Source organism: Psammomys obesus, unplaced genomic scaffold, assembly GCF_907164565.1.
Source record: "Psammomys obesus unplaced genomic scaffold, mPsaObe1.curated_primary_1811, whole genome shotgun sequence".
In the NCBI taxonomy this organism is placed as follows: domain Eukaryota; kingdom Metazoa; phylum Chordata; class Mammalia; order Rodentia; family Muridae; genus Psammomys; species Psammomys obesus.
In genome coordinates, this window is record NW_026594216.1 from 1,686,591 (window position 1) to 1,711,714 (window position 25,124).

The window sequence follows — 25,124 nt, forward strand, 5'->3', positions numbered from 1 at the left end:
TGTGTGTGTGTGTGTGTGTGTGTGTGTGTGTGTGTGTGTGTGTGTGTAGCCAGACTTCTCTGTTATTCTTAATACAGGGTTTCTCACTGAAACTGGAATGTGATGCTTTGGTGGTCAGCAAGCCCCAAGTATCCTCTGCCTCTGCCTTTCACTAGACAGCCACACCTGGCTTTTTACTTGGGTGCTGGAGAACTGAACACAGGTCCTCATGCTTGTGCAGTAAGCACTCCTACCTACTAAACCATCTCCCTGCTGCCCCGAAGTCCTCACACAGTTGCTGTCGGGGGGGAAATATGATGCTGTCTGGGAAAGTACTGGGGAAACTGAGGGAACTGGGTATTTTAAGGTATCCGTGGAGAATGGAGTAAGGTAGGACAAGCATAAGCACCTTTTTTTCTCCTCATTGTTGAAGGTCCTCAGCTCTCCACCACCCTGAGACAGGGTTTCTCTGTATAGTCCTGGCTGTCTTGGAATTTGCTTTGTAAACCAGGGTCGCTTTGAACTTAGAGATCTGTCTGCCTTTGCCTCCCAAATGCTTGGGATTAAAGGTATGCACCACCACACCTCAGCTTTTATGGATTGCTGGAAAGTGAGTCTGTCACTTGCTTAAGTTCCTTCGTCATTTCTTTCATTTTATATTTATAAATTGTTTACCTACTGGTTACTGTTGGGTCTCAGGAAATCCGTATATCCAGAAATGAGCTCAAAGTTGACCATGGAAGGATTTCTGGCAGTTACTATTATCACAAACCCACAGCATTGTTAGTATACAAAAATATTGCTTCTGCTCCCCCTACCCACCAGCCGCCATCATCACTCTTTGGGTGGTGATGCAAGGCCTGGGAAGTTTCTTTTTAAATCAAATAAGAAAAGTGATTAATGCATTTTCTATTTACCCCTGCCATTACCCTTACTGACTCCTTTATCTTTTCATATGGTTTTAATTTACTATTTAGTATATTTTCATTTGCTCCTGGAAAACTCCCTCGGCATTTCTTATAGATAAAGTTGGCTTAGTAATAAACTCTCTGTGCTTTTTGAGAATGTCTACAATTATTCAGTTTGAAGTTTAATTTTGCTGGGCACGGAGTTTTTTGTATTTTTTTTTTTAATCTCAGAATTCCAAATATGCCATCTCGCTATCTTCTAGCCTATGTGGTTTAAGAAAATCAGCTGTTAATCTAATTGAGGATCTTGATACTGGAAAAGCCATTTTCTTTTAAGAGTCTGTCTTTCAAATGTTATGATGTTTCTAGGTCTAGAACACTTCGAGTTTATCCTCCTTGGAGTATACGGAGCTTATATGTGTAAATTAAAATCTTTATTCACATTAAGTAAAGTTTTCAAATACTTAAAAAATACACTTTTTCTCTCCTTTCTCTATTATTTGAGTCCCATCATGAACGTGTTGGGATACTGAATCATGTCCATTGGCCTCTGTGACTGTTCTTTTTTTTTTTTTTTTTTTTTTCTTTTTGTCTTCATTATTTCCTTCTTCAGCCTGGGTGAGTTCAGCTGAGTTACCTTCAAGTTCACCAATTCTTTCTGGCTGCTTATCTGCTGTTGAGACCTTAAAGTCTCAATTTTAAATAGTTGTACCTTTATTTTATTTTATTTTTGAGACAGGGTTTCTCTGTGTAGGCTTGGCTGCCTTGGACTTTGTAGACCAGGATAGCCTCTAAATCACAGAGCTCCACCTGCCTCTGCCTCCCAAGTGCTGGGATTATAGGTGTGTGCTGCCTTATTTGATTTATTTGTATCTTTCTTTTCAATCCCATGATTTATTTGTCTCATTTAAAAAGATTCCTGTCATTATTGATATTCTTTATTTGGCAAGAGACAATGCTTTAATTTTCTTTTAGTCATTTAGATATGTTTTCCTTTAGTCTTTGAACACATTTGAAGTGCTGGTTTAAAGTTTTTTTTTTAGTAAGGCTGCGCCCAGACTTCCTTGGGGACAGTTTCAACTGTTGGCTTTTGCTCTTGTGTATAGGCATTCTTTATTACATTTTTACATGTCTTGCATCTTTTTTGTTGTTGAAAACTAGACTTTTTTCTTTTCTTTTTTTTTTTTTTTACATTTATTATGTGCGTGCACACAGGTATTCATGTGTCAAAACGCTAATATGGAGGTCAAAGAACAGCTTTTGGGAGTTGATTCTCCCGTTCCACCATGTTGGTAGTCCAGGAACGGAGCTAAAATTGTCAGGCCTGGGAGCAAGTACCTTCACACACTAAGCCTTCTCACTAGCCCCCAATCCAGACACTTAATATAGTGGAGGGAAATCAAAGTTTGTTGTTATTGCTGCTGTATAAAATATTTTGAACATAGTACAAGACTTGAGCTAAATAGCCTTCAAGCCTGAAGTTCTTCAGAGAAGACTGCCTGTATGTTGATGTGGAACCCATCCCAGGAAAGCCAATAGTTTGAGACCCTAGTGTATTTGATAATGAGATAATGATGCCCTTTAAGGGTCCCCAAATACCATACATAAGCTCTGCTTCTACCGCCAAGGCCCTGAAATCTATAGGTTTTTTTGTCTTGTTTTCTTGGAATTACTCGAGTATGTTGTGCTCCAGATATCAAGTTCAAGGATCCTAGCCCAGGCCTGGGCAGCCGTGTCTGGAGAACTGGCTGGGCAAACTGAAGCCAGCTTCTATCCCAATAAGACAAAACGAGTAATGCCAAAACCTGCTGCAAGCTGGAGTGATCAGTGCCCAGATGTTCCGTGGGACAATAATTAGCCAGGAGTATCAGAGGTGCCTGCGATACGTAAAGAGAAACTATAATGGTTCACAAAAGCTCCAGAGGAAGCCAGAAGGAGGGACTGTTGGTCAGGGGAGACCTTTCCCAGGGAATGGCACACCACCTGAGAGGGCTCCTCTTCCTTTCCTGGTAAATTTAGGGTTTGTGGCAAGGTGAAGAGCGCAGGGGTCTGTCAAAGGTTGCTCCTGCCATCTGCAGACTGTACATACAGTTCACCTGAGGGGAACACAAAGACAATGCTAAGGTTCTCCAACCCTTCAGCTTCTCCAAGCTGTCCATTTGTGCAAGAAGCACTGGTGGAATTTCTCCTTGGGCGCAGTGTTGTGGCAAGACTGTGGGATTTGAATAGTGCCAGACTACAGGCTCTGCCACTTAACCACTATGCTGAGTTGGCCGAGTTTTTAAGATTCTCTGAGCCTTAGTTTCTGTATGTGTCAGAGAGGATATTAGCCTTTGGCCCGCAGGACTGTAGTAGGGGACAGGATTGCATTTTTACAGAGTGCTTCACACGTATCTGGTGATTAGTAAGTACTGTTCTGATTCATCTTGTTGGCAACCTTAGAGAAAGAGGAAGAATAAACCGCTTCCTCACTGCATGTAACCTTTCTGTACAGCCTCGTACACCTGCCAGAGGTTGTTCTTTTCTGCAGCACTGGCTCTACCTTCAGCGTGATCTGCAGCATTAGGCTCTGTGTTTTTGCCTTCATCTCAGCAGCCTTCTGTTCAGGAGGCTGCTCGCCACTGGAGGCAGAGTTCTTCCACATCGCTCTATATCGTTGCAGCAGCATCACCAACAAATAGGCTAGGATGTTCTTTGATTTCCGGGTTGGACTCAGAATAGAAAAAGAAGGAGGAGATTTCTTTGACATGCTGGAATCAATCTTCCTTCCTTCCTTCCTTCCTTCCTTCCTTCCTTCCTTCCTTCCTTCCTTCCTTCCTTCCTTCCTTTCTTTCTTTCTTTCTTTCTTTCTTTCTTTCTTTCTTTCTTTCTTTCTTTCTTTCTGCAGTACTGAAGACAAAACCCAGGACCTTGTACATACTAGGCAGGTATTTTGCCACTGGCATACAATCTCAGCCTTCCCATGTAGGAGGTATATAGTTCTCCTTCATTCCTCCCCTCTCTGTCTTCCCCTTCTTCCTTTCTCCCTGCCTTTCTCTTTCCTCTTTTCTGCCTCCTCTCTCTCTTTAATGTTTTCAACTCACTAATGTAGCCTAGGCTGGCTTGTGATCCTCATGACTCAGTTTCCCCAGTGCTGCGATTATAGGCACACATCACCATGCCCAGTCCCAAGTTTTTGTGTCTCTTCCCCAGTGGCCTTTGCTATGTCTTCAGATTTTTTCCTCTCTTTAGACATGGCTTGCACTTTGGTGACAAAGGCATAGGGTGTTTCTTTTTGCACTCCCCTTGGCAACTTCACATTATGACCCTTTGCCCTTGCTTCGTAGGGTTCTTTGTTTTCACTGAACCCACTCTTCCCTTGGATCACGGTCTCCCTGGAACTCAGTGTACTGCAGCGGCCACCATTCACAATGTCTTCTGACATCCAGCAATCAGTCATGGAGCTGAGAGTCTGGGCTCTAGACGGAGCCATGGGGGTTGGCCTGTGGAATTTTCTATGTTTTGTGGCAGCTGATAGGGGAGAGCCAGCCACTCTATGTTCAGTAGCTGGCATGAGCTACTCTGCTCCCTCAGCAGTTCCAGCATCCAAGACAGCAGAGTCTGGTCACCCACTACCCTCAAGAAACTGAAGAGGAAACCCAAGAAACAAATGTGCTACACTGGCAGGGGGGCCACCCTGGGAAATAGGGACTTTCCTCCAGAGCTTGCATAGTCACTGACTACCTCCACTGACTTTCAGAACGTTGTATAAGGGGCCATTGGATACCCACCAGTGTCCCTGCTACCCTCTTGCTGAGGTCCACAGTATGCAAGAGGTTAACCTCAGGTTTCTTCCTGGTTGCTTCTGATTCATTTTCCTGCCTCTGGCCGGATAGAGGTTTAGAGGTTTGGCTGGGCCCTTCTGCTCAGAACTCTGCCAGAGTTCCCGACCCTGCCTGTGCAATAGTAATGGCCGTAATGAAGGACATCTTACCCTCCAGCATGTACTCGGCTCCGACCTGCAGCCATGTCATTGGTTACACAACAGGAGATTGTTCATCCTCACAGGTAGAATGCCAGCTCTGCCACCTAGCTAGAAGAACAGCCAGGCCCTGATGGCCCAGTACAAGCCCAGAGGGTCATGCTTAACTCACCAAGTTATCTTAACTCTGGCACCTGGTACCTTAGCCTCACCCTGAGATTCTGATTGTGTTGATACGGGACAGGGCTTGAGTATCCAGATTTTGGAAACAACCCAGATGATTCTGCGTTAAGGCAGGATTGAGTGCCTCTTATCTGAAACATTGTCCACTACACAGACCACAACAGGAAGGCCTCTGCTGTCTCAGTTTTGCCAGGGGTGTGTGTGTTTGTGCCTACCAGGACCTTCACTCCCTCTGGTCTATCTTGACAGACCTCTTCCCTGGGAAGTCCACATCTTTGTTTTCCCTCCACTTCTAGTAAGAAGGACAGGTCTAATGCTTTGCACATAAACTGCTGCTTGGCTTGTCCGCTTTCCAGCCTACCAGCATCTAAATACCTCAGCACCCCAATGGAGCTGCCAGTTCTCTTTAGTTCTCTCTCCCCTAGACAGCAGGGATCAGTGGTCCTGGAGATAGAGTCCTCCTTGCAGACTTCTAGGGCCCTTGGAAAGAGCCCAACCAGCCTTTTTCCCAGGCTGGGCTGGACTGGGCTTGAGGTGTTGGGATGGTGGTAGCCGCCAGGCCTGAGGTTTGGCGGCTTTCTGTCCTGTTCCTATTAAACAGATATGCAGATAAATGCCTTTGTACACCAATAGCACAGGTTTTAGTAACAAGATTGAAACCCAGAGAAAATTTCCATGCACTCTTGAAAAGAATCTCAGAGTGGAAGGTTCACCCAGTAGTTGCTACCCTCCCACTTACTGTAGCCGCCTACACCCCAAAAGCAACTTTTCCCATGACTCACACATGGCAGCTTGTGCACTTCTTTTATTATTAAATATAAAAGCAGCTTCCTATTTTTTAAATAGATATTTAAATGACCTTATATAAAATAATTCACCACTTCCAAGTATAAAAAACGCAGTCTCACAGTTCGTGAGGCAATGTTCCCTCTGGACTTTCTCAGAGGAAAGAAGGGGTTCCTGTGCAGTGGAAGCTCCGAAGGTGAATTTGGGGCTCCTCCGGCTCCGATGTAACCAGGCACCCACAAAGAGCTTCTTGCAATGGGCTGGATTTGCTCTTTTGTCTTTAATAATATATGTTTAAGGTGGAGGGGTAAGAGAATGCCTTTTTTTTTTTTTTTTTTTTTTTTTCCTTCTCTGTGTTTTTCCTTCTATTTTAAAATACGTATTTTTCTAGCATGGAAATAGTCTGTAACTAGAAGGCTAAGTAAGCCTCACATAAAAGTCTCCAGTGTCCTTCCCTGCTGTCTCAGGACAGGGCTGGTGGAGCCTACAGACCAATCTCCCCCCCTCCCCACCAAGGCCTGAAAGATTATGGACCCAGTAGCCAGGGAGGGCAGGAAAGGGAGACACAGCAGCATAAAGAGACCAAGGGACAAGTGAGAGCCCTGTCACCCATGTTGCCACAGACAAGGCCTGGCCCAGGAAGTAGAGCAGAATTGGAAGTAAGACAACCCATTTCTTGACCTCTCTCTAGACCTGGCTTCCTTGGCTAGAGATGGCAAGGTTGGGTGGCAGCGACTGGAAGGGTATCACTACTTGGGTCAGATCTGGAGAAAAAAGGCCAGGAGAAGGTGGTGTTAGAGCCAAGCTTCTGGGGCTGGAGCATGTAGCTCAGTCCCGAGAGCTCATGACAGGACAACCTGCTCAGCTGAGGCTGCAGGCCACGGGGAAGGAGGTTAGCTGAGGTTACGGAGTATAGACATCATTCTCAACCTTAGGGGTACACACGTTTTCAAGACCCATTTTCATTCATGCCTGTGGCCTTGCTGCCTCTGCCTCCCCTCCCTTTCTCCCTTCCACTAGTCACTTCCCTCCTGGGAATGTCAAAGTGCAAGATGCAGAAACCTGGGCAAGGGACACAGCCTAAAGACCAGCTCTGACTGGCAGCCCAGGTAGTTCTCCCACAGCTCCACCCTGGATAATCGAAAGCTGGGGCAGGGGAAGGTCAGGGCTTAGGGGCTCCCTCAGTCGACATGTGAGGCCAGCTCAGTGCAGGAAGCTGAGGAGAGAGGTTGAGGTGGGAGAACATTCGGACGGATGGTCGCTTATGGGGGGGGGGTGGATGAGACAGGCTGTTCAGCAGGCAGGTTCAGTATTCACAGTGCAATGGCTTCCTTCATGAGGGGTGCCTCTGCTGGGCAAAAGAACTCTTGCAGGGGCTCTGGGCAGAAGGAGATGAGCTAGAGCTTGGTCCTTCTCTTGGCATCATGAGCCAGGTCAGACAGGTCCTGAGAGCAGGGCTGATCTCCCTCCTTCCTGGCTATCAGCAGAGGGCACTAGGCAAGTTGAGGGTGTAGACCCCTTTCAGCTGTCAGCACAAGCAGCCAAAGGCCTCCTCTTCCCATCTTTTGGGCTTTGTGCCTTTCTGCCTTTACGGGAAATTGGGCAGATACTGTCCCGCCCTTTGAATCTCAGGCTCTCCTCTTGGGAAACAGGTCCCTGCCTGTCCATGTTGGGATTCCTTGGCACCAGTTGGGTCTCCTGGGCACAGGGCTCTTCTCTTCCGTGTCATCTGCCCTGGTCTCCCATGGGTCACACAGGCTGGTGGGTCCCTCGCCAGCTTCTAGCTTTGAGAGGAGGGTACAGCTCTGACAGAAAGGGTCCTGAGCTGGCAAGCTGGCAAGCTAGCCTTCCTCGAATGCAGGGAGCCTCCAGGGCCCACAATAAATAGTGGCAGTACATGTGGGGGGCCATCCTCCAGCCCTCTCTCAGTTAGTTGAGAGTCTAAGGGTTAAGATGGAAAGACCCCATCAAAGCTGCTCTCATCCAGTCTTGGTAGCAGGAGCTCTGGTAGTGGCAGGCCACGTTCCCAGGAAGATGGTAGGAGAGGGTGGTGGTGGATGTTCCCATAATGCCTCCTTCCATAAAGAGATAGTCCTGTGTGCCCAGCTGTAGGGAAGAGAAGGGAAGAGGGCTGGTCAGTAAGTAGGAGTGTGGGGAGAGTCACTGAGGACATTACTGGTGGGGGGGTGGCATTCCTGTGGGCTGTTGGCCAGCTTCAGTTAAGTCTTCCTCTGGTCCTTTCCCTGGTCCTCCAGGCCACCCCAGACACCACAGAAAAACCAGGCAGCTTTGCCTGGCAGCAGTCCAAGCCTCGGGCCAGACTGGCCTCACCTCCCACCTCTCCTCCTGGGGGACCAGTAACCACAAAATGAGGGGATGGGACTGGAGGAGGTCTAGGCCAAGAGGTAGAGAGGGGATACTGCTCAAGTAGATGGAAGCAGGGACCACTCTCCTGAATGTCCCTACTAGGTCCCGTCTCAGATAAGTCCATTTCACTACTCCTACACCAGTGAACTAAGGTGATTTCTGCCAACTCTAGCAAAGAATTTTTCATATCCTCCTCCACAGTATTCCTCAAAGCGGGATCTGCGCAGAAGACACTTGGGAAAAAGCAACTGAATTGAAAGAACTTGGGCTTGATGGGTAGAGGCTAGAGGCAATGCCAGGAAAAAAAAAAAAACAGGCATGGTCACTCTGAGTAGCCCAGCCTCCCTTCAGATGGGATGAGGGACTTGCTTCTTATCATCCATGGGAGCTAGGGCCCTGCCCTCTCCCCACCCTACCCCCATCTTTGTCCCCTTGCCCAGCATCCTCGGAACTCTTTGTTCCACAGCAGAAATCCCCTGGACTCCATCCAACAGTTTGACTTTGGCCCTGTGTGGCGCCTCCCCACTGATGTCCACAGCCCCACTGGTCAAGCCTATGATGGGTAAGGAAGGAAGATGAGACCTACAGCCTCTGGCTCCCAGCCCATTCCCATGCTCTGGAGAGGAAACAAGAAGGAACTATAAACTGGATATGAGCCAATGCTGGTACAGCCAGGCCACAGGCTCTGCCAGGACCTACTGGGGAAGAAGGCCCCAGAGGGCATGCTTTAGCCCATGACCCAGCTCTCAGCTTCCTGAGGTTGGGGCCTGAGTTTTCTGCAGCTTAATGTCCTTCCCTTAGTGTTCCACCTTAATGTCCCATTTCTGTTTGTCCCATTCATCTCCTCATCAAAGTTCTAGTCACTCTGGACAGGTTTTCATAGACTGAGCTCCCATCTGCTCCAGGAGCCTGGCATGGGGACCAATTTAGAGCTGGACAAACTGAGCAAAATCTTGAAATTGTGAGGCGAGAAACTTGAAATCTTGGGTAGGTCTGAGAGTTAGGAGGTAGGAAAAGGACAATTGGGGACAGAGAGGTCAGGGCAGAGGGCAAGGTCATACAGGTGGCAGGGAGGAGGAAATCTGGTGGCTCTTGGTAAGGTGGCACAGTACTGAGCCCCAAAGTCCCCAGCAACCCTCACCCTCTGATTCAGTTCTGAGGGACTATGGGTCCTTCCTACAACTTTTCCAATGAGCCAGCTACTTCATTTCATCCATCTCCACCCATCCTACTGGCAAGTAGGACCCCAGGATTCTGGATATGGGTTGCTGCTTGGTTTTATCCAAATAAATTTCCTTGGCTGTGAGCATGTCAGATTTCCTGTCTGGAGAAGGGGCCCAGACATTATCTTATTCATAGGACACTTTGCTTACATGTGGCAAGGGGTATAACTGGAAATTTGAAATGGTCATACAACTAGTGTGCTGTCCAGTCAGTCAGCAAATCACTAAGTAAGCACTCTGCCAGCTAATTAGCCAGTCAGCTCATCAATCAAGAACTAGTCAATTAAGTAGACACCAGCTAGTTTGAGTGGTCAGTCAGCCAACCAGCTGGCAAGATGAGTTGGTTAGTTAGCTGGTTAATTGGTCAACCAGAAGGCTGGTCAGTTAGAGAAATCTGGCCAGGGTTAGTTGGTAACTCAGACCTGAAACCAGCTACCAACATTTGTTAAATTTTTGACAAGGATGGAGGAGCCCTGTCTGTACTAGAATCCAGGATGGAAAATAAAGTGCAGGGGGTGGGGGAGAGGAAGCTAGTTCCTGCCCTCTAGGGGCTTACAATCTTCTTAGTAGTGCAAAATTTACATATACACACAAAATATGATTTTTAAATATATAAAACATCCAAATGTGAGCAGCTTGATATATAGCATTAGCCATATACAAAAGGGCAGAAGGGGTATGAACTAAAAGAGCAACCAGAGGGATGTGGAAACTCCAGGAAGGGAAGGCTTCTCCATAGGCCGGTGTGGGCTAGGTTCAGAGAGGAATAATACAGGTTGAATCTTCATCGGGATTATGGGCACGGACAACAAAAGATACTCATCAGTGTGCAGGGGACACAACAGGGAATTATGAAGTGACCAAACTAAAAGTTAAAACACTTTCAGTAGGCTCAAGGCATGGGCAGAAAACAACAAGCAATTTTAACAAAGGTGACCATAAACTACGCTTTGGCTAAGAAGGTCCAGGTATGGGATGGCGAAGGTCTGCTGAACAGAGGCTCACAGGAAATATAACTGGGGTTTTTAATAAACCACAGGCTCAACATATGACGATATATGACGCAGCTGGTAAAACTAACATGATCTTAGTCTGCACGAGTAGAAGAGTAGGTCAAGGAAGGCAACAGTCCCACTGTACTCTGAGCTGGTCAGACAACATCTGGAGTACCGTGTCCAGGGCGGGGTGCCACATTTTCAGAGGGACACTGACAAACCAGTGTGTCCAGGATGGTGAGGGGTCTGAAAACCATATCATATAAGGAATGTTTGAGGGGATTGGCCACACTTAACATAGAGAATTCTTAAAGGGGACATGAATAGCTCGCTTTAAATACCAGGCCTTGTGAGAAGTCCTTTCGAGGACTGCTCGGGGAAGTGGAGAAGGGAAGGCAGTCTTGCCCCCATAAGTAAGGAGTTTCCCCACTTTTGTGTGTACCTGAACAGACTGGCATGCAGGGAACTCCCCTGGAACTGGGACTGTGTGACAGGAAGCTGGCTGCCTCCCTGTTGGGGATGCAGAGTAGCCCTTTTAGGTTGGGACGCTGGGCCAACTGACCTCTTGACAGCTCTCCCAAGACTAAATTTCGATGGCACCATGATTCTAAAACAGGGAGGAGGCAATAACCTTGGCTGGGAAGCAGGACCAGATGAGGCCCAGTCTGGCAAGAAGGGGATGCTGAGGAGGTCAGGGCCCAGCACCAAGCTGGGAATGCTAGTGTTTGAAGAGGCTGGCGGCCGTGCAGAAGCTAATGAAAGACCTGGTAAAAGCCTCATTAGAGGATGAGGAATGTGGTTGCTCTGGGATTGAATGTAGCAACAGCAAGAATAGAAACACAGTGCAGAGGTGGGGGAGGGGGTGCAGGAGCAAAGGGAGACCCGGAGCCTGGAAGAAAGGGTCCTAGCTAGACCTGATGATGAATGAATGGGATTGGGAGTGGGTCAGAGGAGAAGTCAAATGTGTTGGGCCTTCTGGGAGTTGGGTGGCTTCTACCACAGGGGAGAGCGGCTGGAGATCGTTCTTTTTAAGGGATAGAGAGATATCAAAGTCAGAACCATACCTTAGAATGCTTTCTACACTGGCAGCTCCACCTGTCTGTCCTCATCCTGGGTCAGGGGGCTGCAGGCAGAACACAGGGTTGACATAAGACTTGAGCAGGAGTATGGGACTGAGGGGACCTCCTAGCTTATCCCCAACCCTGCAAATGGGTTTCATCTCTGTGACATTAAGAAGACCCAGAACTGCCCAGCTCTAGGCAGAAATCAGGAGAAAGCCCAGCTGTCATGGAAAGAAGAGAGGCCCTTCTTTCTTTGTACCAACCTGCTCTGCAGCTCTATTGTCTTAGGGCAAGGGGGAGCCACCCCTCTTCCAATCTAGAGGGCAAACAGGTCCCAAGACAGACAGCCGGTGCCTTCCACAGCCCCACTCTACTGCTCACCTGCCCTCTGGTCGCCCCACAGAAGAATCCAATGTCTGAGGCTCTCGGTGACTCTGGGGATAAGAAAGAGTTGTCTTACTGAAATGCTGACAAGCCCCCAGGCATTACTGAGAGAATTTCAAGAATTCTTCCTACTACCCCAAAGCATGAACAACTGAGGGAGCTTCCTGGGCCTCTTGAGGATGGGTGCTCCTCTTCCTGTTCCTTCTCATACAGAACATCGCCTATGGATCCTCAAGATCCCAGAATAGCCCTCCTCTCCTCTTCCTTTCCTCTCCTCTTCCTTTCCTCTCCTCTTCTTTCCCTTTCTCACTTGGTTGTTCAAGAGTTCTCTTTTCTGCACCATTCTGTTCTCATCCCTTTTCAATGATCTTGAGGCTGGAGACCTCTTGATTTTGTTTGTATTTATTTATTTACTTTTGAGACAGGAACTCTCCATATAGACCTGGATAGCCTAGAACTCACTATGTAAACCAGTAGATCAGGCTGACCTTACACACACAGAGATGTGGCCAGCTCTGCCCCTGGATTGCCATGGTTAAATGCACATGCCACCACCATATCTGGCACCTTCTGATTCTCATAGCCACACTACAGTACCACTTTCTACCCTCTGGGCTGTCATTCCCACCTTCCAGCAACTGTAGAACATGTTGGAAGCTGGTTGTCCTCTAGCCTGCACCTCTACCCAGTCTTTGCCTTGACCCATAGGATGCCCTCCTCTCCTGGGGTTCTCCTTACCCTCCGCTTCCACCTGTAGAACAGGAGGCCCCCGACAGCCAGCAAGACTAGGATGATGCCCGGCACCAGTAGGTGGAAGACAGACTCGGGGATCTGGGGGTCAGAGGGTAGATGCTGTTCCACATGGCCTGTGTCTGGCAAAGGAATGAAGTTAAAATGGGCCACAGGTCTGGCTGCCCCCTCTCTTGCTGGTCTTCCTTCTAGCTCTGCGGGGCTCCTTCGATCCCTGGTACTTCTCTTGCCCGCAAGCCCCCTAAGGGGCAGCACACTGCCCCAAGAGTGGCTTCTGGGAAGCGGCAACTGAGCGGAAGGGGTGGCTGGGTTGCTGAGGCCTGGGGGACTCAATGTCACAATGTGGGGAGAGCCTGGCTCCTGGTGGTCTCCAGGCAGCATAGATGAACCATCCATCTTCGTCTTCTCAGGAGGATGATTCAGTGCCTGGCCTGTGGGTCTCATAGGGTTCACCTCTGCCAGTGGGGTATCTGTTACATCCGATGGCTGTTGGTCCTCTGTTGATTTAGGGAATGGAGAAGGTGCTGAGAGGCCACTGGGTCTGCCAGTCTCTGCCTGGGTGCTGCCTCCTACAGGCTTGGAGAGGGAAAGCTTTGCTTCCTGGGTCAAAAACCCCTCACTAGCCTCTCCAGAACCTTCTTCTAGGACCCAGTTAGTGCCCAGTGAAGATTCAAGACTGGCTTCCACCCCAGAGCTGGGGACCCCTGCAGAAAGATGAGGCTGTGAGCCCTCAGTGAGTCCATCCTCTTGGTTTGGGGTCTTTGCTGACTCGAGGCTCTGGCAGGTGCTCCTGGGTGGTCGCTGCTTGGCACTGCCTGGGTCCTCCGTGCGAAGGGGCTGCTCACTGGGTAAAAGGGAGTTGCCCTCTGTCCTCTGAGAGTCCTCCCAAGCCAAGCCAGCCAGAGGGGCCATGGAGGGGGCAGGGAGCTGGTGAGGGGAGGCAGAGGCCAGGTCACTGCTAGGGGTGGCTTTAGGGTACAGGCAGTTGCAATCAGGCTTGGTCACCACATCTGAAAGAACCACAGAGAGGGGGAGAGAGAAAGATGGGAGGAGATAGAGTCACCAGCCTCCAGCACAGCTCCCCCAGAGGGGCTAAGAGGGAGACACAGCCCTGGGGCACGGGAAGGGGTCTCTCTTCTGATAATGCAGCCCTAGGACTGGGGGAGGGGAGGGGAGGACAGTATTAAATGCTCGTGACACAGAACTCAGGCAGGGTGTCATTGGACAAGAAACCAAAAGGAAGGAACAGACAAATAGAACAGGACTTGGGGTGAGAAAGACAACAGGACAATGTATTGGGGCTCTAGCTGGCCAGATACCAAGCCAGAGGTAAGCAGCTGCCAGGCCAGAGGTTGAGCAATAAACAGTTCCTGGACTAACACAAGACACTCGGAAGCCCCCAAGATACCAGTTGCATGCACAGCCAGGAGCCGGACCACCACAGTCACAGCCACAGGCAGGAGAAGGCTGGGAGTGGGAAGCAGCCAAAGTTTGGGACTTCAGGATTGAAGCACTAAGGCTGAATTTGGCTATAGTCCGGTTGCAGGACCCCAGCTCCTGCCTTGGGGAGTGAGGCTGAACGTAGGACACACGTGGCACAGGATGCAGAGACGAGAACACGCAGAGTGAGCAGGTAGAGAGAGTTTGACTGATGTTCAGACTTCAGGTTCAGCCTTGTCCCTTGAGGGGACATCCAAGGCATCCGGGGGACTTCTGGAGCCAGGTTATCCTGGTGCTTTGCAGCAGGGCTCCTGGAGCAATAGCCTGAGTGCCAGACGGAGCACCTGCTCATTCCATGAAATCCCCATTCATTCAGCCAGTCTGCAGAGCCGAGTAGGGAAAGCCACCATGCCTACATGGTTTTCTGAGAAAGGTCCCCTTTCCCACTCACTACCATCACAGTGACCAGCATGGGCCTCCTTGATGCTGTCACTTGAAGTAAGGCAGTGAGACAGTACATGCAGGCATAAGTCAGTGTACATGCACACACATGTCAGCAAAGACATGTGCCCAGGACCCTGAGGTACATGAAGCCACGTGAGTACACAAAAAACACAGAAACACACTTAGCAGCCAGGCTGCCTCTGGGATTACCCTCGCCTCATAGCTCACCTTGCCACTGACTACACCCTCCCTACAGCTGGCCCCTTCCATGCTTACCTTGGCTGGAGCACTTAGCAAAGCTGTTGTTGCAGTTCTTGCTAAAAACATTCCAGTCCTTTTCAAGGAGCTTCTTTGTTTCATTAAAGACGTTCTTGATCTTCTCCAGCAGCTGGAGAGGAGTCTCATGGAAAGTTCGGACACAGGACTGGAAAGAGAGTGGAGCCCCCTTTGGTAAGTGTGAACATGAGCCTCCTCTCACTATTATTCCCTCTGTCAGATTCTCTTGGGCTTTCTCACATGGGTTTTCTTTGCCATTTTGTTTTCCTCCCTCACATTTCCTCTGCTGTGCAGCAGCGTCAGTCCTGAGGTTGAGAGATATGCCATTCATTCACAGATACATCTAATATATCTTTAAGTGCCAGGTGTATGGTAATTTGCCTGGGCATCGTGTAATGAACAAAAGAGAATGGTTCCTGACACATTGTTACAGGACCCAAGAGAGTCCTGGACCATCTGAAGGGCACTAAATAAGGGCCCAGGGAGATCTCCAAAGGAACAGCTAAAAGATCATCAAGGGAAGGGAAGGAGGTGGGGTGGGAAAGACAAAACATGCAAGGCCCCTGAGGAGGGGAGAACATGAAATGCCAAAAGACTGGAAGAAGGCTGGAGTGGCTGCAGTCCTGCCATCTAGGAGCAAAGCAGCAAAAGATGCAGCTGGAAAGAGCTCTGCCAAAGCCAGGAATTTGTTGACCCTGCCAGAAACTTGTAATTTTATCCACAGAGCCAATGGGAAACTGAAAAACTACTGGGGAGGTGGACCATTGAATAAAACTTAAATTTCAGAAAAATCATTTTGGTATGACGTAGAAAACAAAGCTGAGGAGGCCAGAGGAGATGAAGTTGAGTGTTGGAGGAAGCGCTGAGGATGCCCTGGCCCGACTGCTGAGTGGTTTCTCTCTTCTGCATTTGGCCCAGGGGCTCACACCCACACCCACCGCAGCTCTGAGAAGCCACCCCCTCAGGGGTTCTTCCCACCTCACCAGCTTGCTCCCTTAGGCTCTGCGATAAGACTGTTCCTTCTAAATACTGTGCTTGGCCCAGTGTTTTTTCTGTTCTGGGCCCACCTTACCTTTCACAGCAAGCTGTTGTATGTATGATTACAGTATCATCTATCGCCTATTTCCAGAATGCCAAGCTTTCCCTTAAACTTTCTGAGTTATTCAGGGGAGAACAAGAGGTTTTCCAAGGCTTCTGTAAAGACCTCGATTACATCACTGCATCTCCCCAGCCTGCCCATAACAGACTTATAACAAACAGGTACTAGACAAGTAAATGAATGAAAAGACCTGGGCTTGGCTTCATCTCAGCAACCAAGTGAGAACAGACAAATGGATTCCTCTCCTTGTCTGTGATGTCAGAACAACAGCCTCTCCCAGGAGCTGTTAAGGGAGGCCAGCTGGCTCTGTCCTGCCTGTGTTTCCCTCAAAGCTAAACTTACATGCGGTTATATCCTCACCTTCATCCTGACACCCAAGCTTTCTCAATATGGAGGTGCCCTCTGGGTCAGGGGCTCAGAATCCTTTTCTGAGCAGTGTGGCTGGACTTGGCTCCTTGCTCTTACACTCTGCCTTTCCCCTGAGTATGCAGAGTGAATACTCAAAGGAGTCTGAGGACCTTCTACCTCAACCATTGGTGGAGCAGCTCTTCAAGATGCAAATTCCCAGGCTTACCCATGGGCTCAGGAAAGTCCCTAACGGTGTATGCTGGGACTCTGCATTTTGAATAAGCTCTCCCGGTGATTTGCTGGCACTTTAATGTTGGGGAAGCTTTGATTTACTACTGCATGGTAAAGAGCCATCCCTTCCTCAAACACACAGCCACTCCAGATAATCTGGCTTTCTGTCCCCTTTTGTATCTAAGTTTCAAATGAAGTGTGGTCTTTATTTCCTCTCTTTCTTTTATCCCTGCTCTCCCTCCAACAACAATCGCTATGCTGCCAAGTCAAATGGACCAATGGACACGTTCACCCCTTATCTTATTTGACTTCTCAGCCTCATTTGATGAAAGCTACTGGCCCTTTTCATCCAGAAACCCTGAGGTGCTACCCTCTCTTGGTTTTCCTCTTACTTCAGGCCACTCTTCATTCTGGGTCCTTGAACCCATTTTTCTTCTCACAGTGGACAGGGCTGCACAGTTCTGTGGCCCCACAAGCAGCATCCATGTATCCAGCAGTCACAATCATGACCCGCTCCTGCAACTGTCTGAGGTGCCCCAACACTAAACTGAGTTCTTCCCCCAAACCTAGGCCGCCTGTGGTCATCCTTATTTTGACATCAGTGAGATCTCCAGGCCTCAAGATGAAAGCTTCCTTTCATCTTGACCCACCCTTTCCCTTTCTTTCTTTTTTCTTTTTTTAAATTTACCTAGTCTTTTCTTTTTCCCTAAGATTTATCCATATATTTTATATATATGAGTGCTTTGTCTTCATGCTCAGTAGAAGGAATGAGATCCCATTATAGATGGTTGTGAGCCACCATGTGGTTGCTGGGAATTGAACTCAAGATCCCTGCAAGAGTACTTAAGTGCTTTTAACCGCTGAACCATCTCTCCAGCCCCCCTTTCCCTTTCTATATCCAGGCATCATCAAGCCCCATCTGTCTGGCCAGATCACATCTCCTCACCTTTGTTTTTCCTGCACCACTCTTATTCAAGCCACCACCATCTCCACTCCTGTTCTTCTTAACCTACCTTCCAGTCCACCACCGGAATGGTCTTACACTGTACATGACATCATGTCATTCACTAGCCTGTGGCAGCTTCTTTTGCATTTAAGACAAAAAGCCCACATCTTTGACACCCTGAATTGTGTGTGCTTCCTGACTTTTCTTCCTTCCCCTCCACTTCCCATGACTGACCCCCTTTGGCTTCCTGAATGCAAAGCTTTCTGGTCGCCCTCACGCTTGAACATAGCACTCCTCACTCTGGGATGTTTTGTTTTTGTTTTTGTTTTTTGTTTTTTGTTTTTTTTCATCGTGGCTCTTACTGCTCTTACTCATGCTGGAGCTCCAGTTCAAGTTTCCTTATAACCTGCCTTTAAACGTTGTTTCTCCCCCTCTGCACCCTCACTAAGTTAGCATTCCCTATTGCATCCTCAGTGTCTCAGGTTCTTGCTCCTCTCGCTGAGGCCTCCCCTACCATCTGCACTTACTCAATGCTATTGTTACCAGCATCCATTCACTTACTTGTTTATTTTAACTGCCTCAGCACCCTCCTCTCCCCTATGTCTTCAGGACTGTGGGGATTTTTGCCGTTTTGATCACAGCTATTTCCTGATGTCCATTTTTGATTAAAGCTATTTCCTGGTGTTCAGAACAGCACTTGATACACAGTGGTCACTCAGGAAGGTTTTGCTAAATGGATGAACAGTCCTTCTGATTATATGTACAGGTGTCATCATTTAACAGCTGCCTACCCCACTTGACTCTAAGCTCTGTAAGGGAGGGGACCGGGAATTTCTCGCTCCAAGGATATCATCAGGGTCCAGCGCTGTGCCTTCTATCTAACGAATGCTTGGTGAAGGTGGATGAAGTAAAGAAATGAATGGGTGAGTGAGGAAGTGAGTGAGGTTCAGGCAAGGCAAGCATAGGAGGGCAGGGTGGGACCCCCCCCACTCCCACACCCCCATACCCCCTCCTTGATGCTCTAGCCCCAGAACCACCATACCTTGTTCTGCTCTTCATAGTCCTTAGTGAAGCAGCTCTTCAGTCTCAGAGAGAGTTCCTGGAGCCTCTCAGCGGCATTGGCATTGGGGGTGTTGTCTTTAAATCTCATGGTGTACTCCATTATGTCTTGTACCAAAAAAAATGCCTTCTTAAGGTAGCAAACAGGATCATCCTGGAACACAGGAACCAGGAGCTTAGGACCTGGCCAAGGTGGCCTGGGAACCCAGGCTTTATATGATATTTCTGCACCCTAGACAGATAGAGGCACCCTGCAGCCTGCCATCCTGTATTCTTGAGGAGAAGACACGCCATCCTGGTGATGAGGATAATGATACTCTTGGGTTGTCTTTTATTCTCTTTCTTTAAAGAAACCACAACTGAGAGTGAATGAAATGTGGATTGTGGTTAGAGAGAGCTTTGAATTTCTGAAATGAGGCTTTAGCAAGGTGGATACACACAGGAAGAGTGGGTTTCAGCCTCTCCACCTCTTCTTTCCTTTCAGCTTATTTCTACAAAGGTCCTTTGCCATATAGCCCCTTCAAATCCTCCAGAACATGGAGATACGGAGGGCTACTTCATTGTCAGAAGTGTAGCCTTAGGTTTTATTGCCAAGGATAAGGACAGAAACGACTTTTATCTCTGTATCTCTAGTGCCCGATCCAGTAAATAGGTGCCATGGTCCAAGTGAAGGAGTAAGAGAAAGAATGGGCGAAACCACATGGCTCTGCAGGCCGTGGCATTTTCACAGAGGTGTATGGGTCTGGTGCATGAGACTCACAGACAGAAGCAATTCTTGTTCCTCACGAGGCACAGAGATTGAGAGGTGTGGCACAGGGGTCAGTGGGACAGGGAAAGGTGTGAGGGACATCACAAAGAGCTAATGCAAAAGCTGGGAAGCAGAATACAGCAAGGAAGGGAAAAGAGAGCAGAGTGGGAGTGGGCACTGGAGACTTGGAACTAGACTGCCTGTGCTTTCTCCTCGAGCCGTGGGCTTCCTGACAGGTAGGCAGAAGTGAGTGAAGGCTTTGGGGTTTCAGAGCACTCCCCCTAGTGGTAAGATGCAGGGTGCCTAGAATCAGGGAAGTCGGTTAGGGGAGGACAGTACCCTACGGTGCAGGGAGGTAGTATTGGGTGCATTAGATGGCTGGTCAGTTAGGTGGGGGTGGAAAGCCAGGCTAGACTGCCTTTCTGTCTCTGGCTAGTGGAAGGAAGAGCTGTGATCTTCTAAAATAAAACAAACCAAACCAACCAGCCAAACACACAAACCCATGGGATGACATTCCTGGGTTCAAATTAGGCCTCTATCACTTAACTAGCTATGCTCCTTATTCTCTTTGTGGACAATAAGCAATATTTGTTGACTTCATAGTGGTACTGCTAGGATTTACTGGGGAACGTGCCTAATATTTAGCACGTGCCTGGTTTATACCAGGTCAAAGGAAAGAGCAAATGATTTAAGCTCTGGACCCTACCATTCCTACAAGCTGGTACTTGACACTTGAGTACCACCTGGGGACCGTCACATACTCATTCAGGCCTGCTCTAGGTTTTCTGCTGCCTTCATGCTGTTCCATGCACCACCCTGAGTAGGCTGTGAGTACTCACTGAAGCACCTGGGGCCTTTCAGCTACTTGCTACTTACCAGCTGTTCCTGGTCTACAAACTCAAAGGCAATCTGGCATGAGGTCTCCATTTGACTGTCAATCTGTAAGAAAGAACAGACCAATGGTTACATGGTACCTACAGGGCAACTCAGCTTCAGGATGGGAACACTGGTTTTGGGGTGAATGATGTTCTAACTTTATCTACCTTCATAAAACAGTGCCAGGATGACAGAGCCACAGCTGGGGGGGGGGGGGAAGCTGTACCTTCCCAGAGGACTTTAAAAAAACAAAAAGCCTTCTACTTTGACCTATGGAATTTCACATCCAGTCTGTATAAGAAAGACTTATCTTTAAGAAACTATAGAATGTAATCTTTTTGAGGAGGGGGGTTGGTAAGCACCCTATCATGAAAAGAATTCAAGGAGAAGCCGGCCAAACTCTGGGGAGTCTGGATCTCTAGCCCCTATCCCTGGATCAAGGTTCTAAACCTCAGGGAACACCATGGCACTCATGTACCTTGGCCTGCCACAGAAACAGCATACAAATAGAGTGGTGTTGAGAAGCTAGATTGGGAGGTTCAGCTCCAGGGCCCAACTTCAGGTCTCTGGAGCTGACCTCACCCACTAGTGCTCTGCCCTGCTGAGCTTGTTGGAAGATGATGCATTCTTTACTGAGAGAAGCAGAAGCCATGACAACTGGCTCCTGCCTGGCTACATGGCACTTAGAATTGTTGATGGTTTTGTTGACCTATTAGAATGAGATCTGGTTTCATCTAGGTGTCTTCCTGTCCCAGATGAACAGGGTACCCCAACCTCAGGGGTAAGGGTCAGGGAAGTAAAGGCAGAAGGCTGGGAGTTAGGCTGGAGCCTCCCATCTAAATATGGGTGCGGCCCTGGTGCCAGGCTGTCAGGGGATCTTGGCTATCCAGGAGCTGGATGAACCATCTGGACCCAGCAGGCAGACCGGGCTGACTTCCCAAAGGAGGGATTCTCTGAGTCAGAGCAGGGTCAAGGAGCCATTTAGAACCCATAGCGGACATTCCCGGGCTGCCATTAACTCAGGCCAGCAGCCAGTTTAAAACCCATCCTACTCATTGCCCATAAGGGACCCAGACAAGGCTTTAGGGGTGGGAGGACCTAAAGTTACCACCTTGAGCAGGTCAATGAGAGCAGTATCAGGATGGCTATTATCCAGATAGGCTCTATTTCCCGGAAGCCATCTCTTTGACTCTGCTTTCCAGCTGCTGCCTCGGTGGGGAAGGCATGGTCTTCTTCTCAGTGAGGGGAAGGCATGGTCTCATACTCACCAGCTGCTGCAGGATCTGCAGGTGTCCGTTCCCAATCATGTGGCTACAGTGTTCCGACACCTCCTTGGCAATACTCCTGCTCACCAGGAGACAGACGAGCAGCAGCCGGGGGCCCAGCCATGTCTATGACAGAAGGGAGTCATGTCTCTCCAGAGCTTCCTCTCCCCCGCTACCCCCATGTCCCACTAAGGACAAAAAAAAAAAAAGCCCCCATTCCCATAACGCACCACTCCCCAGAACAGATTCTCTCATCAGCCAGGGCACCACCTCACTCTTCCCTTGGTAATAACTCAAATGCCATCTTCTCCAAGAAGTCTTTCTAGGTTAATCCAGGCCAGCCCAACAACAGAGAGAACTTTCCTTAAAAGGCAATCTAAAGAGGCTTACTTATTTTTGTTTTGTATTTATGAATATTTTGCATGCATGCACACTATGTGCATGATTCTTGGAATCCTCTGGGACTGTGGTTGTGAACCACCATGTGGGTGCGGGGATTTGAACCTGGGTCTACTGCAAGGGCAACAGATGTTCTTAAATGCTGAGCCATCTCTCCAGCTTACAGAGAACATCTAGTGAAAATACTAGTTGTGTGCCAACCAGTGTTAGTTTTAGTGACTGAGGAATTCAAGGGTAGGATTTCTGTCCTTTCAACTTTAATTATGAGACAAATATGAAGTCACCTTGTAAGGTTTGTGGTCAGACAGTAGCTTTCAGATTACAAGCCAGGAACACTCATTGCCCCTGGCTCCCACCTTCCCTCCTACCTAGTTCCACAGATCTGGCTCTATAGGGTGAAACTATAGACTAGGACCAAACAATGGGAACTCAACCAAAGTGGGAGACCTTCTGGAGCTTGAACTTGGATTTTGAGAAGAGTCCAACTGACTAATCAAAGACAATGGTGTGTTTCAACGGCTGTCATTTGTCCATCTGAGACCCATCCAGCTGTTCTCCTAGGCAGCAAACTTAGTACAACAAGGAAATTCTCTCTCCCTTTCATCAACATCCACCTGGCCCAGTAGCTGCTCATCTCTAGAGTAACAGATTTGGCTTCTGACAACTGACTTGGTCTTTCCTTTCTTCTTTCTTCCTGCCTCCTCCTCCCCAAGATGCTCTCAACCCTGCAAGCGCTAATAGAGCAACCCAGGAGAAGCCAGCCTGGGGCAGAGGGGATCTTGGGCTTCCTTTCCCTGGCCTGAAGCTGCTAACATGAGCACCCTGGCAGCTAATGTCCCCCAATTCAGGGAAAGGCTGGCAGGGTGGAGTGATGGCTGGCACCTTCCTGGATCTGGGCTCTCCCCCAATAGTCCAGATGATGAGACAAATGCTGTAAATAGGAGCGCATTGGAAAAACACAAGGAGACTAACTATGAAACCGTCCATAACAACACTGGTTTACATCTAAAAGCCCCAAACCTTGCCAGGGCGTACCAGGGAGGAAAGGCAGCATTGGCCGGGCAACAGGGAGGGAAGGGAGTCTGCAGTGAGGTCTGAAGGGTGGCAGATGGTGATGGGGGTTGCGAGAAGAGGTGAAGGGTTGCCCAGTTCTGTCAAGCACAGGGCTGTTAGGAGCCTGGCCTGACCCCAGAGGGAAAGTGCGGAAGAAGGTGCAGGCAGCCATGGGATGACAGTGCACCGCTGGGCAATTGGAAAGCCCTCCCTGAGTAGGAATGGTAGCCTAGACATCCAGAACCTCGGGCTCAGGGCCTGCTCAAGGAAATGACTGCGCAGAAGGTAACTCTGGCCTAGGCCGGCTGTCACTCATGCTGTCAGCCCATGGTGTATACGGTATAAGGACCACAACTGAGAAGACCTCAGTTCTAGAACTTCAGGGCGTTGGTATTTGAAGGTAGCGAGGTGAAGACACTGCTTCAGGGCTACCTGGGTTTGGGTGACACTTCAAGCATGTGTAGGAATTCTGCACAGCCTCTATATAAGAGACTGGCTTCAAAGATGACCAAAGGGGGCCACTCCTGAATCTGTAACCCCAGTGCTACCATAGACAAGGGTACAGATGGCAGCCTAAGGGTTAATACTCCTAGCTTACATCTGGCTGGACAGGCTCTTTCCCGCTTGCTTCTTTCTCCCACCCACTGCTCCAGCCTCTGACGATGGGAGCAGCCCTGGAAGGAAGCTGCTTCGGTCTCAGAGCACTTCAAGACATCATATTCCCTTTCTCAGGTCTCTGCAGAGACCTTGCCTGACTGGACCCGCCGACTGATCTTGTCTAATTCTGGCTTCCTTTCCGTCCTCTTGTTTTCCCTTCTAGTTCCTTCTTTTCACTTGTTGCTTATCGTATAATTCTTCTTCTCCCTTCTCCCCCCCCCCAACCCATCTCCTGCCTCTCAGCTGGGCCCTCCCTCCCTGTGAATCTCCTTTTCTCTCCTCCCAAACACCTGCAACCCTCTCCTCCCATCACATGTTTTTCTGTCCCTGCCCTCTGAGTTTTTTTTTTTTTTTTTACTTTCATTCTCCTCAGAAGCAAACTGTTCATTGAAAGTGCCACCCTGCACCCCGTAGGCGCCACAGCATCGTCTGTCACTATTGGAGACACTTCTGAGCAGCCCATCACCAGCTCTGCAGCTATGAACTCTCACTGCACTTTCCCCAGCAGCGGCAGAGCCCAGAATAGCCCCATCTCATTGAACCACATTCTTCAAGAATTAAGACTCAGGTTCCCTTGCCCTCCAACAGCCACCCAAGTCCCTAACAGCTCCTGCGCATCCACTGGCTGGAGCAAGTAGCAACATGCCCATCTCCGCCGCTTCTGTCAACAGGTTGCTCAGCACTGGTCCTGGCACAAAGCTGAGTGACCCTGAATTTTCCCTCCCGAGAAGGCCCACTGCCAGCTGAGGCCTACAAACATGTGCAAGAGCCCAAAGAAGATGCTAGGAGGGATGATGCTGCGCTCGGGTCTCTGCCACTCGGAACCTGGAGACCGGTTGCTCATCCTGGCGCACACTGTGCCTGTGCCAATTGCTGTGAACCTCTCTCTCTCCTGCCTGTGGGCGGCTCAGTGTTCTCCTCCGTGCAATGGGGTGAGCAGCTTTCCCTGTACCCTGCAAAGCGCAGTAGTCCCCCCGAGCAGCTGCTGAAGTGCGGCGGGCCTCAGCCCTAGTGTACGTAGAAGCCGTTAGGAAGCCGGAGCCCAGGGCCGGGAAGCCTGGGCTGCTGGTGTGAGAGGGTTGTCCGCGCCGAGCCGCCTGCTGCTTGCTGCCATGCTCCCGCCCCAGCCCGGCCCGGGCCCCGCGCCGCGCCGCGGTCGCAGCTTACCGATGAAGGGCAGCGCCCCGCGGCGCCCCGCGCGGTCATACGGGCAACTGGGTCCCGGCCCGGCGTGCTGGCCGCCCTGGTTCGCTCGCTCCCTCGCTCGCTGGTGGCTGGTGAGCCCGCGCCCCGGCCGAGGGCCACGCCGCTGTCCTGGGATGCAGAGAGCTGCAGCTACACCGGGAGCACCGAGGCAAACTTTCACTTTCCCCTGGCCGAGCTTCGCTGGCCAGCCCTCGGCACAGCCTTTTAAGCGGGCGGGCTGGCGCGGCATGTGGTTTATGGGAAATCACCCTGGCCCTCCGCCAGACACACACACACACACGCACACACAGACACACGCACACACAAACACGCGCACACTCACAGACACTGACACATACTACACCCCAGAGGCCCACTGAGCCGCTGCCTCCCTTCCCCCAAGCGGGCCGCCTGGTCGTCCCTGCTAGCTAGCTCTCTTCTCTCTTCCAGTCGCGCTGTGGCTGTGCTAGCTTCGCAGGATTTAGCAAAGTAACCAGGGCT

The 25,124-nt window shown here is 49.5% G+C and overlaps 1 protein-coding gene and 1 long non-coding RNA gene across 4 annotated transcripts in view; one reads left to right on the forward strand and one right to left on the reverse strand.

The window, feature by feature from the left end:
- Positions 1-14,927, forward strand: part of LOC129684919 (uncharacterized) — a 55,200-nt gene extending 40,273 nt beyond the window's left edge. For both annotated transcript variants that reach the window (XR_008721412.1, XR_008721413.1), the window contains exon 4: positions 14,867-14,927. This is a non-coding gene — a long non-coding RNA (uncharacterized LOC129684919). The remainder of the gene's footprint in view (positions 1-14,866) is intronic.
- Csf1 (colony stimulating factor 1) lies at positions 5,817-25,064 on the reverse strand. Of its 2 annotated transcripts, none has more exons than XM_055618180.1 (9): positions 24,606-25,064; positions 21,333-21,455; positions 20,065-20,127; positions 18,424-18,594; positions 14,758-14,905; positions 12,586-12,719; positions 11,845-11,897; positions 11,467-11,525; positions 5,817-7,923 (listed from the first exon to the last, which is right to left on the reverse strand). In XM_055618180.1, exons 1-8 carry the CDS (start codon positions 24,642-24,644, stop codon positions 11,480-11,482), a joined length of 777 nt encoding a protein of 258 aa, XP_055474155.1. In that variant the 5' UTR covers positions 24,645-25,064; the 3' UTR covers positions 5,817-7,923; positions 11,467-11,479. The 2 variants fall into 2 exon arrangements, with proteins under 2 accessions (XP_055474155.1, XP_055474154.1); XM_055618179.1 differs by having other exon boundaries at positions 12,586-13,607.
- Positions 25,065-25,124: the final 60 nt, after the last annotated feature.